The 12,976-nt window shown below is 38.7% G+C and overlaps 1 protein-coding gene across 4 annotated transcripts in view; it reads right to left on the reverse strand.

Annotated features, from left to right (window-relative positions):
• Positions 1 to 12,976, reverse strand: part of LOC139952520 (receptor-type tyrosine-protein phosphatase F-like) — a 35,040-nt gene that overhangs the window by 20,429 nt on the left and 1,635 nt on the right. For 2 of the 4 annotated variants that reach the window (XM_071951671.1, XM_071951669.1), the window contains exons 1-5: positions 10,163 to 10,185; positions 7,045 to 7,213; positions 3,489 to 3,806; positions 1,393 to 1,644; positions 5 to 136 (exon numbers count right to left, since the gene is read on the reverse strand). In XM_071951671.1, the coding sequence (XP_071807772.1) occupies positions 5 to 136; positions 1,393 to 1,644; positions 3,489 to 3,806; positions 7,045 to 7,141 (799 nt within the window). In that variant the 5' untranslated portion in view covers positions 7,142 to 7,213; positions 10,163 to 10,185. Of the gene's footprint in view, positions 1 to 4; positions 137 to 1,392; positions 1,645 to 3,488; positions 3,807 to 7,044; positions 7,214 to 10,162; positions 10,195 to 12,976 lie in introns of those variants that run through there. The other 2 variants (XM_071951672.1, XM_071951670.1) reach the window with 2 other exon arrangements.

A 12,976-nucleotide genomic window follows, 5' to 3' on the forward strand; every position in this document is an offset into this window, starting at 1 on the left:
TTACCTGATCGACAAAGGACGCCGCTAAATCCTGGTGCGCAGATACAGTCACCAGTCGTGTCGTCACACTGACCGCCATTATAGCAGAACGAACAATCATTATCGCAAGATAAACCCCATTTATTGGGAGAGCAATCTGAAACAACACAAAAACAAGTATTATCAATCTCAATTAAATTAAAGACACTGAACACTATTAGAAACTGTCAAAAAAACAGTCTTCTCACTTAGTGTATCTCAACATATGCATAAAATAATAAACCTGTGAAAATTTGAGCTCAATCGGTCATCAAAGTTACGAGATAAATGTGAAAGAAAAAAACATCTTTGTCACACGAAGTTGTGTGCATTCGGATGCTTGATTTCAAGACCTCAAATTGTAAATCTGAGGTCTCGAAATCAAATTCGTGGAAAATTACTTCTTTCTCGAAAAGTACATCACTTCAGATGGAGCCGTTTCACACATTGTTTTAAACTATCAATCTCTCCACATTACTCGTTACCAAGTAATGTTTTATGATGATAGTTATTTTGAGTAATTACCAATAGTGTCCACTGCCTTTAAACTAAATCCCTCATTAAAATTATTGTTATTGCTCAATGTACATCATGGTCATGCTATCAAGTAATGTGGATTTGGAAGCGTGTATGTTGGTCCATATGGTCCGTGTGTGACTAGATTTTACATATTATTATTGTGACAATGAAAGAAACTGGTCTGACAAATTTTTAATTTCCTTAGGTAAAAAAAAATGACGGGTATCATTGTTATTTAAATCAATTTTTCACTAATAACGTTTTATGATGATATGTATAGCAACTAAATAGTTTGATCGCCACAATACACACATTTAAAGCATTTTACCTGATTTGAATTGAAAACTCTAATTAAACCACTGTTCGGCAACAATCTGTTAAAAACGTTTTGAAAGGGGTCGTTACATCTATGACCCATAACAAACAAATAATATTCTTTAATTAAAGGCAGTGGACACTATTGGTAATTACACAAAATAATTATTTGCGTAAAACCTTACTTGGTGATGAGTAATGGGGAGAGGTTGATGGTATAAAACATTGTGAGAAACGGCTCCCTCTGAAGTGCCATAGTTTTCGAGAAAGAAGTAATTTTCCACCAATTTGATTTCGAGACGTCAGATTTAGAACTAGAGGTCTCGAAATCAACCATCTAAACGCACTAAACTTCGTGTGGCAAGGGTGTTTTTTCTTTCATTATTATCTCGCAAGTTCGATGACCGATTGAGCTCAAATTTTCACAGGTTTGTTATTTTATGCATATTGTTGAGATACACTAACTGTGAAGGCTAGTCTTTGACAATTACCAATAGTGTCCACTGCCTTTAAAAGAACAAAAGTCATCTGGCAACTTACGCCTTACAAGTAGATTCATAAGTGCATGGTTGTGTTGATCATGTCTGCCTTCTATGTAGCATTCGTAGATACCAGCATCATGCAGTTGGACATTAAGGATAGTAATGCTTGATTGGCCATTCCATGCAGTGACGTTATCACCATTGTGTCTCCATCGAAGCTCAGACAGTAATCCGTAATGCTGTGTCATTGTCAATGTTACATCCTCTCCAGCACTCGTAGTCAAGGTGGATGAGGCTGGAGATACATCACCTACAATCAATAATAAGCTCAGTTGATAGACCGTTATATAACTGTGTCATTGTCAATGTTACATCCTCTCCAGCACTCGTAGTCAAGGTGGATGAGGCTGGAGATACATCACCTACAACCAATAATAAGCTCAGTTATAGCCCGTTATTTAACTGTGTCATTGTCAATGTTACATCCTCTCCAGCACTCGTAGTCAAGGTGGATGCGGCTGGAGATACATCACCTACAACCAATAATAAGCTCAGTTATAGCCCGTTATATAACTGTGTCATTGTCAATGTCACATCCTCTCCAGCACTCGTAGTCAAGGTGGATGAGGCTGGAGATACATCACCTACAATCAATACTGAGCTCAGTTGGTAGACAGTTATATAACTGTGTCATTGTCAATGTTACATCCTCTCCAGCACTCGTAGTCAAGGTGGATGAGGCTGGAGATACAGCACCTACAACCAATAATAAGCTCAGTTATAGCCCGTTATATAACTGTGTCATTTGTCAATGTTACATCCTCTCCAGCACTCGTAGTCAAGGTGGATGAGGCTGGAGATACATCACCTACAATCAAAAATAAGCTCAGTTGATAGACAGTTATATAACTGTGTCATTGTCAATGTTACATCCTCTCCAGCACTCGTAGTCAAGGTGGATGAGGCTGGAGATACATCACCTACAATCAATAATAAGCTCAGTTGATAGACCGTTATATAACTGTGTCATTGTCAATGTTACATCCTCTCCATGAGTCGAAGTATAGTCAATCTTGTTGATGTTGGGTATTATACATCAACTACATCCCATTACATCATTTCCAGTGTAACAATTCAATATATAACATTTATTTCCATCCTTAACAGTACATAAAAGTTGTCAGAAAATTTGTTATAGACTGTTATAGAACAACTTGTTATAGACTGTGCAAGTCTTATACGTAGCGAAAACGAGAACTTAATTCGAAAAAAAAGTATATTTTTGTACAAAACCAAATTGTGCTGAAATTGTTATTTGTTAAAAAATTCTTAAAGATTATTATTTTTAACGTACTTTTCGTATAATTATTATTTTAATTCGTGTACATAATAATTGTTTTGTTTAAATTAACGTAAAAATTATACATTTATCGAGACGAGGATCGCTGTTCCACATCGACCTGGATGGTTTTTCTAATAAACCCCGTTTGTGAATCACGTCCAATTGGTGCGATCATCACATAGGTTCAGTGGTAATGGGAACGTCAATTGGGTAATATTCTTATTGTTTAGAGTAAACCGGAAACTGGAGATCAAGTTTTTTTCTTTAGTTTTCTTCGTTAATTTGTTGAATTGATTTTACTTTTCTGTTTTTAATCACTTATTTTTTACATTCCCAAGAACATATTCACTTTTTAGAGTCATAACTTATGTTAAACTAAAATTATTGACAGAACAAAATCTCCCCAACGTAAAACTCCATTAGGTTGGGAGTTTTACGTTTTACGTTTTCTGTTTTTAATCACTTATTTTTTACATTCCCAAGAACATATTCACTTTTTAGAGTCATAACTTATGTTAAACTAAAATTATTGACAGAACAAAATCTCCCCAACGTAAAACTCCATTAGGTTGGGACCACAATGGTCCCGGAAGTTTAATTTCTCGCGAGACTTGCACAGTCTATTGTTTGTTGTATGTGACTGTCTACAAGGATTCAAAATAAATCGCCTTTTCTTGAAAAAACCATCACACTCCGCATTTGTAATGGCCAATTATTGTATCAATAGGCACAACGGTAGTTTCAAACTCTTGAATTGCTACTGACTCCAATCTGATGAAAAAAACACAATCCGGAAAACATTGATCCCTTACCGTTTTCCAGCAAAATGACCGTTGTTATCTTGACTTGGTCCTGTGAGGAGGTGAAGATACAGGTGTAAGCACCGAAAATATCTGCCCCAATAGAGTTATGCATGATATAACGTATGGCACTGACTGAAAGGTCTGGATGAACTTCTTCATATCCTCCAGTTGGTAGATTACTGCCACTACCACTATCCAGAACACGCTCAAAGGAGACAACTGCGTCAGTGTCATCACCACTTTTGTAGCCACCAATGAAATGGAAAAGTTGGTCTACTGCATACGCATACAGTCTTGAATTGAAGCACGTGAAATCAGGAACCGCTCCTAGTCAACAACAAATAAACGTTACAATAGACTTTATGCACATGACGTCATTTCAGTAGGGCGCCCTCACCTAGAGGTCAAAAGGAGGTTGTTCATTGGTCAATACTGTGCGCCGCGCGTACAGATCGGTGCGTCTCAATTGTTTCGTCAGTGTTTTTTCTCTAAGATGGCGGCTGGATGACGTCAATGCATAAGGTCTATGGTGACAGGCAAGAACAAAACGTATCCTTCACCTGTTCTTATGAGACAGTTGCTTCATTCCTATTGGTCGAGAGCAACAGTTGTGCCACATCACGCGATACGCGCGACGCGCACAGCATTCCCTTATAAATTATGGAGTTGTTTACCCGAGGGCGGCGGAGGGCTTTACCATTTTGTCGAAAGAAATCGTTAAACAATTATTTTTATTTTTGCATTTGTTTTACTTTTTGACCAAAAAGTGATGATGTTTTTGGCCGAAAAGGTATTTATGAATGGGAATCAAAGTGTGTTGAATCGGTTTTCAACTAGTGGTTTGAACCCGCCGAGGCCTGGTTCTTTATAATTTACCTCGACTTCGTTTCGGTAAAGTTATCAAGAACCAGGCCTCGTTGGGATTAAACCACTAGTTGAAAACCTCTTCACCACACCATGATTCCCTTATTTCAACTGGGTTGTAACCATCTCCCACAAGGGTACATAGACATGTTATGGTATTGGTTCACATATTGGCATGTTATTTGTTATTGTAGGTCACTACTTAACATTAAAGGAACACGTTGCCTTGGATCGGACGAGTTGGTCAAAACAAAAGCGTTTGTAACCGTTTTGTATATAATGCATATGGTTGGAAAGATGTTTTAAAAGTAGAATACAATGATCCACACAAGTTTGCCTCGAAATTGCGTGGTTTTCCTTCTACTGTGAGAACTAACACGGTCGGCCATTTATGGGAGTCAAAATTTTGACCCCCATAAATGGCCGACGTGTTAGTCGACGAGGTAAAAGGAAAACCACGCAATTTCGAGGCATGTTTGTGTGGATCATTGTATTCTACTTTTACAACATCTTTCTACCCATATGCATTTTATAAAAAACGGTTACAAACGCTTTTTAAAGACCAACTCGACCGATCCAAGGCAACGTGTTCCTTTAACAATTAATATTAAATAACAATGCATAATTACAATACAAAAATGTATAAATACAATATAAATCACAGTATCAATAAAATATCATGTTGTTTGACTGCACAGCGCTTTGAAACAGTGTTAAAGCGCTTTATAATTGCAATTAAGAGTCACCTGGAAATAAAAATAAAAAATCAAACATAAGAGTAATGATTATGAACAATAAACTAACTTTGTTAACAATTGTTTGACGATTTTATGTTTAAAAAATATATAAAGTTGTTTGGGGGTTGACTACAATGCGTAGAGTAAACAAACCTGCAAAGTACATGGAAGTCCAAGTCGTGAGTTTTTTACGTTTCGAAAAATAAAAAATAAATTATTGCATTTTTCCGGCAACACCAACCAGGTGTATTGCTGCTTGATGCAGCAAAACAACTGAAGATGGGGTCAGTCTGCATAGTCAGACTCACAAGAGCAATAGTGGTCCAGTCCGACGTCTTTTTAAACGCTGTGCAGCGAATACTTTGAGCCGTCGCGACGCGTCGTGCTTCGATTCCAGAACACACCACACATTTGACATGAAGAGAAAGGTTATTCGAAGTCGACGAAGGTACCTGAAAGACGTGACGAACTTACAGGAGCATTTGCCAAACGTGAAAATTTTCGGGTAAATTTGAACTTTGAGGGCATGTTTTTAGCGTGCGCTTAGGGTCATGATTTTTTTCTGTTTGCACGGCATGCGATTAACCGTGCTTGGTAATCCGAGTGGACCGTAGTTATGTACGTAGGTATCATACCGATCAGGTACCAGACGTAGTGTACGGGGCCAGACTATACATTTTCTCTTCGAATATCACGCCTCGATTGACGTCACGACCAGCGCCCTCTCGGGTCGGGGCGTACTCTTAAATTTCTAAATAAGATAAGAATTAATTTTTTAGAACCTTAGTTAACCACTCATCAAAACACATATTATCTTAATGACAACAACTTTGTTTTGAAAAAAATACCACTTCCAGGTGACTTTTAAGTCCAACTAGTAGTAGTGGCTCCTACGGTCACAAACCAAGTGTCGGATTGCGTATTATACCCCTGTCACACATAGACGCCGCTTCTACTGCGATGGAAAAATGGCCGAGAGCGCGGCCAATCGCGGACCAATCGTCGGCCAAATGTAGGAGGATCTTCATGAACTGGGTGGGATCTCCTAGGTCGGGAGCTGCAAGCTCTCCCAACGCTTATTTTGAACATATTCACACATAGACGTCGCTTCTACTATGATGGGAAAGTGGCCGAGAGCGTGACCAATCGCGAACCAATCGTGGGCCAAATAAGCGTAGCCAGGTCGTGACCAACAATAAGCGGGTCGTAGTGGGAACGCCATTATCGTACAACGTCGTGGTACCATCGTTGTGAGTTATCTGTGGTTGTAATTAAAACGCAGCACCGTCGGCAACCATTTCAAAGTAGAAAACCGCTTGGTCGGCAATGGTCTTGGTGTTTTCGTCAGTAATCGTAGAGGCAGCAAGTCAGAACACTTACTTGTAACGTAGAATCAGTAAATTTTGGTGGAGTCTTCAGTTTGCCAAATTGCTGGATTTTGACGGCGATCATACCCCGACTTGATAATTTTTTTGAAATCGGGGTGATTGGCATGACCTTCTCAAGGTCATAGTGCTGTTTGACTAGGGTAATAGACATCGGCACAAGTCGTACTAGAAGCGTACTAGAAGCGTATTATGGTCAGCACCAGCGTAGTGGTATCGTCCTACAGTCTTCTAGGTTTGTGTAACAACGTAGTATGATCCTGTACGTCGCAGCGGCAACGAAGTAGAAACGACTGCATCGGTCGGCATTGGTCTAAGTGTAACCGAAGTAGCGTCGCGTCAGCAACGCTTTTGATGTAGAAGCATCGCACTACAGTCGTGATTTAGTCTGTAATTTGCAAAATTGATTGATTTTGACGGCGATCGGGTTGATCGGCATGGTCTTCGTAAAGTGCTGTGTGAACGGGTTATTACCCACTGATTAATTGACGCGCAATTAAATTCGTCAAGCAAGAAAACTAATACGGGAGAGACAAAAATATGGTTAAGAACATTGATTGTTATAACTAATTGTCTTACCTTGTGAAGAATGAGGTTGAACTAGAAGGACCAGCAGGCCAAGTAAAGCATACCCAGACACAGCCGGGCAGTCTTTCATCCCCCGTAGATTCATCATAGTTTGTGGTGACAACTTTTACTTTGTATTTGGAGCCAGCATTTATTGTGTGGTGGAAAACTACAACTCTCTCTGTTAGCGATTAAGACATACAATAGTTACAAATATTTCCTCACTGTGATGATGACTAATCATTTTATCAAGCATTGCAGAGTGTCTCAATCAAAACTTCATTCAAACTGTTCTTGGAGTATGCCTTTTAGGATGTCATGTCACGGCAAAAGTAAGTGGCAAGAGGTTTTTCAATTTATTTGTATATTTTCTTGATGATGATATTTAGAGCGAGTTATACGAATTTGATAAATGGGACCGTGGGCCAACACAATTGTGAGGTAAACCCATCTGATACTGAACTTGAACGTAAAATAATAAAAGTCACGATGAAATACCGAACAAATTTAACGCCCATCATTGACGCCTATAAACACGTAGAAGTGAGCAAACCATAGAAATAAAACCCGGAGAACGCTGAGTGTCTCATTGTGCGTGTGGTTTCGTTGTGAGACCATTTTTATGGACGCGCACACGCCATTTTCGTAACGCGTGTATAGACCTTTCTTTTGTTGATAAACAAACCGCCTTGGTTGGCATGGTCGGCCGAATGTTAGTAAAAACACTAAATCTTAAAAACAAATGTTTTAACCAAATTCAGCATTTTCTGCAAACATTCAATTAAATAAAATACCTCTCATAATTATTTGTTTTGTTTTTAACAAAATCAACAAATTTGGTTACATTGTTACCAAAAATAGCGATCTTTTCTTAATTTGCACTTACGGCTTTCCATAGTTTTCCAATCTGGGTTGGCAAAAATTCGGGCTGTGACGTTGCAAAAGAAAGGTCTATGGCAAAATATTTTGCCATACAATTTTGCCAAACAATGACATCATCATTGACCAATGAAAACACTAGAAATGGTCTATGTGCGCTGACATCTTGCCATTTTGCCATAGACCTTATCGCAAATACCAATGCGCAAGCGCAGACTGTTGAATGAGGTGCATTGTGGGATAGATATGAATCAAATTTTGCTACCAGCTAGATCACAATGCACCTAATTCCAAGCTTTACGCGCGCGCCCCAGTATTTGCGAAAAGGTCTATACGCGCGTGTCACACGATGATAATTTTGCCATACGCGCGTATTGCGCAGTATTGATACGACACAGAGGGTGGTCGAACTCAGCTTTTTCCGGGTTCTATTTCTATCATAGAGTTATATATAAGAACTAGAGCGCGCACTGGCCTATATAACAAACAGCATCGCGTGAGCGTTCAATAAAAAAAAACTCAAACGTGTATTTCATATTCAACGCGCGTGCAGAATGACGCGCTTGTCATCTTGCGGTCCCGTGGCGTTTGTGCACGAAGCATCACTTGTGCGCCCTTAGTTCTTATATATAACTCTATGATTTCTATGGAGCAAACCGAATAGACCCTTCCCATGAAATATGCTAATCACATTCACGCATGCGTACAGACCCTGTTGGTCGGCAAACGCCATAGAGTTGTGCACTAAGCAGATTGTGCACTAAGCAGACCGTCACGCACCCATTAGCCGTGTACAAAACAGCGCGATGTTCCCTCATTTTGCCAACCAAAACGTTAGTGCGCACGCGCTATATGCAATTTACATATTTCATGGGAAGGGTCTATTGTGAAGCCCTTCATTTACAATGAAATAAATAATTGTAGCAATTGTTTTGAATTTGTTCGAGACTACATTAAAATATTTTTGTTAAGTTTTTAAAAGTGATAACTGTCATGCCCCGAGCCATGACCTTCGGTAGTTGTTGGACAAACAGAGAATTGAAGGCAAAGGAAACAAGTTTGTATTTACAAGAAAATATACAGATTTATTTACAATTTACATTAAGTGTGTCTTCACAAAATTAATAAAATAAACGTTGTCCTATCAATGACTTTCAATAATAGTTGCCGGTTATAACAATCTTCTCTTTCTCTCTCTCTCTCTGTCTCTTTCGGTTCCTAGCTTAACATCACTCCCATCACGTCTTTCGAGTCTTCTTTAAGTTTAGATTAGTCTTTGGCACTGGGTCGTATCTCTGCCCGGCCTTCTGTTAGCCCTCAGTTTAGCACATCAACTTCAAGTATGGCGTTTTAACCCTTGCGGGAAAAACCCTGCAATAAGCAAATAAACCCAAATCTACATTTACAAAACTTAAAGTAAAATAACACATTATCAACTTATGATCAATGTTTTCTTTACGGTAGTTCGACAACGCACTTCCAATCTTTAACGCATAAATTCAAATCAATGCTATGTACAAAACTTTCTTTCCACAACTTCCTCGAACAATTAAATCAAAGTAAATCACAGTTCTATTGAGAAGGGGTTCCACAATTAAATACTACAAAACTGAATTTCATTAACACAATCTCTTTGAAATAATAAATAACATTATCAATAGCTACTTACAGGTCGATTTGTCGATCCTGGTTTCTACAGTGGCGGGTCTCTTCAACAAAATTTCGGCGTGTCTCACTCGCCAGAATAAACTGCTTTTGCAAAAACTATGCAACTAAGGCTGGATGACTGTATACTTAGGGCTCTCAATAACCCATAAGCAAAGTACAGAAGTTCTCAATAACTCGATCGTCGAGGCTGACAGAGTCCTCTCCTCGGGAATCTCAAAATGCAAAGTGACACACCTAAATTTCTGTTCCCCTTAAATTAACACAAAATAACTTCCCGCTGTAAGATCTCGTGACTTGCACGCATTCCAAACCTTTAACATAAAATAACTATTGGTCAGATGCCTTCTTGGCTAATCAGAACCTTTAAACTGCCCCAAAAGTTTACTAACCTTTACAGAACTTCAACACAATGAAAAGAAAATGCCAAGGCATGATTGCGGCGCTTTGGCCATAACTATTTAAAACCTTGTTTCTTCCTGTATTATACATAACGGCCAGCAAACTGAGGAAACTTAAGTAATTCTTTAAAAAACTTATATCACTCCGTGACAATAACCACGGATTAAAAGACGAATTGACTTACCTGTCCTTACGTATGGTTGACCATGATCAGAATGCACAAACAATTGTGGATTTTGATACGATAAATCTTCTGCTGAAGTTCTCTACATTTACTTCCTTGTCATGTGACGCCGCATTGTACATCGAAACCAGGACCTCCTTACCACAAATGGGATACAATGGCTGATACAGTTCACCCAAAGTGCTTGTGGAGTTTCTTTGTGTAAAAAGCCACAATTTGATTCAAAAGCTCATTTCGTGCTAGACCAAATCCGACTTGAATAGCGGTTATCAGTTTCATTGTAAATTCACTGATTGTAAAACCTCTAGAGGGTCAAGGTACGTAAAACATTTTCTTTAGACAATTGAAACTTAAAATTGTTATCTCAAAATAAACACGTAATTGTTTCATTGTAATGGTAATACAAAAAAGGATGCATCGTGATCTTAATCACTGTAGAACTCAGGCTTGGGGAAACCTCTGAACAACGTGCCTGTTATGTGAACCTGAAACACCAGGGTTGGTCGCTACTTTCTCATCATGTCAAGTGTTCTGTTTTGTTTTGGTTTTTTTTTTTACTCTTAGCTGATAAACTGCATTTTACATTAAAACCATGAAACTTATAGCCTATGGTTAAACACAATTCAAACATTTGTTTTCTATCCAGGGACCACCAGAATTTGCACCTCGTATGGCGGCCATCTTGGATTTCAAAATGACTGACATTTTAGACATGTTTTGCTCCTTAACTAGTACAGATATCGAGACAGTTGAAATGCATAAATCTACATTTAAGGGGTGTGACAAAATGTTTCAAAATAAGTGGCGTTTATCTTGAAATCCTAGAAGTGACCGCCAGCGGCAGACTATTTTGCTAAATTTTCAATAAGTAAAGTAAAGGCGTCAATACAGTTTTAACACCTATACTCTAATAACATATCTTGCTCTAGGAAACAAGTGCCACGACCGAGACTCGAACCCATACTCTGCAATTAGAAACACCAAAGCTTGTGTGAGTATGGTTGTCGGTCGCTCGGTTATATTATGCATGATCCTGCAAAATAGAAACTGTAATTCATAAATACCTCAGACACAGTTTCGCTATTCCTATTGGTGGAGAGCGCGTCACGTGGGTGTGTGTAAACCTTTGTTTATGACCGGTAAAAATTGTTAATTCATGGGCGTGACACGCGACCTGGCACCTGTTCTTATGAGACAGTTTCTTCATTCCTATTGGTCGAGAGCAACGGCTAAACAGTTGTGCAACATTACGCGATACGCGCGACGCGCACAGCATTCCCTTATAAGGAGTTGTTTACCCGAGAGCGGCGGAGGGCTTTACCATTTCATAGCTGGAGGGGTGTTGTGTTGAAAGAAATAATTGAACAATTATAGTTTTTGCATCTATTTTACTTTTTGACCAAAAAGTGATGATGTTTTTTACCGAAAAGGTATTTATGAATGGGAATCAAAGTGTGTCGAATCGGTTTTCAACTAGAGGTTTAACCTGCCGAGGCCTGGTTCTTAATAATTTACCTCGACTTCGTCTTGGTAAAATTGTCAAGAACCAGGGGTGGATTTCACAAAGGTAGTCCTAACTTAGGACTAGTTCTAGGCAATGCTAAGAGATAGGACCAGTCCTAAGTTAGGATGAGTTACTGGTCCACCCCAGGCCTCGTTGGGATTAAACCACTTTCACCACACATTGATTCCCTTAGTCATTGTTGTACTAAAATGGAACCATCGCGATGCATCGCAATGCATCGGCTTAATGGGTGGAGTGTTTAAGAATGAATGAATTTACTCTTCCAAAACAAACGATTAACCCTTTAAATGATAATGCTTCATTTGTGATTCCCGAATAAACATTAAAATATCGAAATCAACAATGGCTAAAACCTTTGCCTCCTTGTGTCACTCCTTGTGTCTTTTGAACTGCCGAGCACTTATCATCTACGATTGAACCTTCGAAACGATACAAAAAGAGACCATAGCCCTTCATGTTATCATCCAAAAGCTAAACTGAAAGTGGCCTGTCCAGTGAGATTGTGTTAAACGACCGTTGTTTTTTTATCGTGAAGGGTTGATAAGAACTGGTTTGGATTCACTATTTACTTATAACGGTACACATGGTGTCAGGTTTCACTATGATGCGTCATATGGGGTAAATGTAGGAATCATGAATAAGAACAAGAGGTTTCCTCACCCAAGGATGGAATGTGCAGTAAATGTTTAAACACTCAGATTTCGTAATAGAAAATACTGGAATTGATGTTGTTGTTTTTCAATTGACAACAAAACGAGTGGCAAGAGTGACAAAAGCTGGAGTGAAGAGACAATTATAACTAAATATTTGTTTGAGTTATAATAAACGCCCTTTAACCGATCAAATTGGTCTTGCGAAAGATCCACTCGCCTCCAGGTCCCCAGTTCGAATCCGGGGCGGGGTTGACAAATTTTCATTTATACAATTAATGAAGTTAATGGAGTTGGTCCAGAGGCATAAAATATGAAAGTTAAAATCAACTCATGGAATAAGTGAACTTTGAAAAATGTGTGTCTCATTGAAAAAATATTGTTACAAGACCTCAAAGACTGCACAGAGACAAAACTCAAACAATAAGTGCCACGAGAACTTGCTTACATTGTCTTCGGACTTTGAAGATGGTCCGATATCGTTTTGGAGACTGAGAATAAAATAACAGAACAATAAAGATAACAATTTCACAAAACTCGGGAAAGTTCTGAGTGTACAGTGCTAACACACAACCGTGTATGGGTAAAAACCAAAAGTAATATTCTTTATCCCCGATGCAAATTTAACATCTATTACAT

The sequence above is a fragment of the Asterias amurensis genome, chromosome 20 (genome assembly GCF_032118995.1).
Source record: "Asterias amurensis chromosome 20, ASM3211899v1".
NCBI classification, from domain to species: domain Eukaryota; kingdom Metazoa; phylum Echinodermata; class Asteroidea; order Forcipulatida; family Asteriidae; genus Asterias; species Asterias amurensis.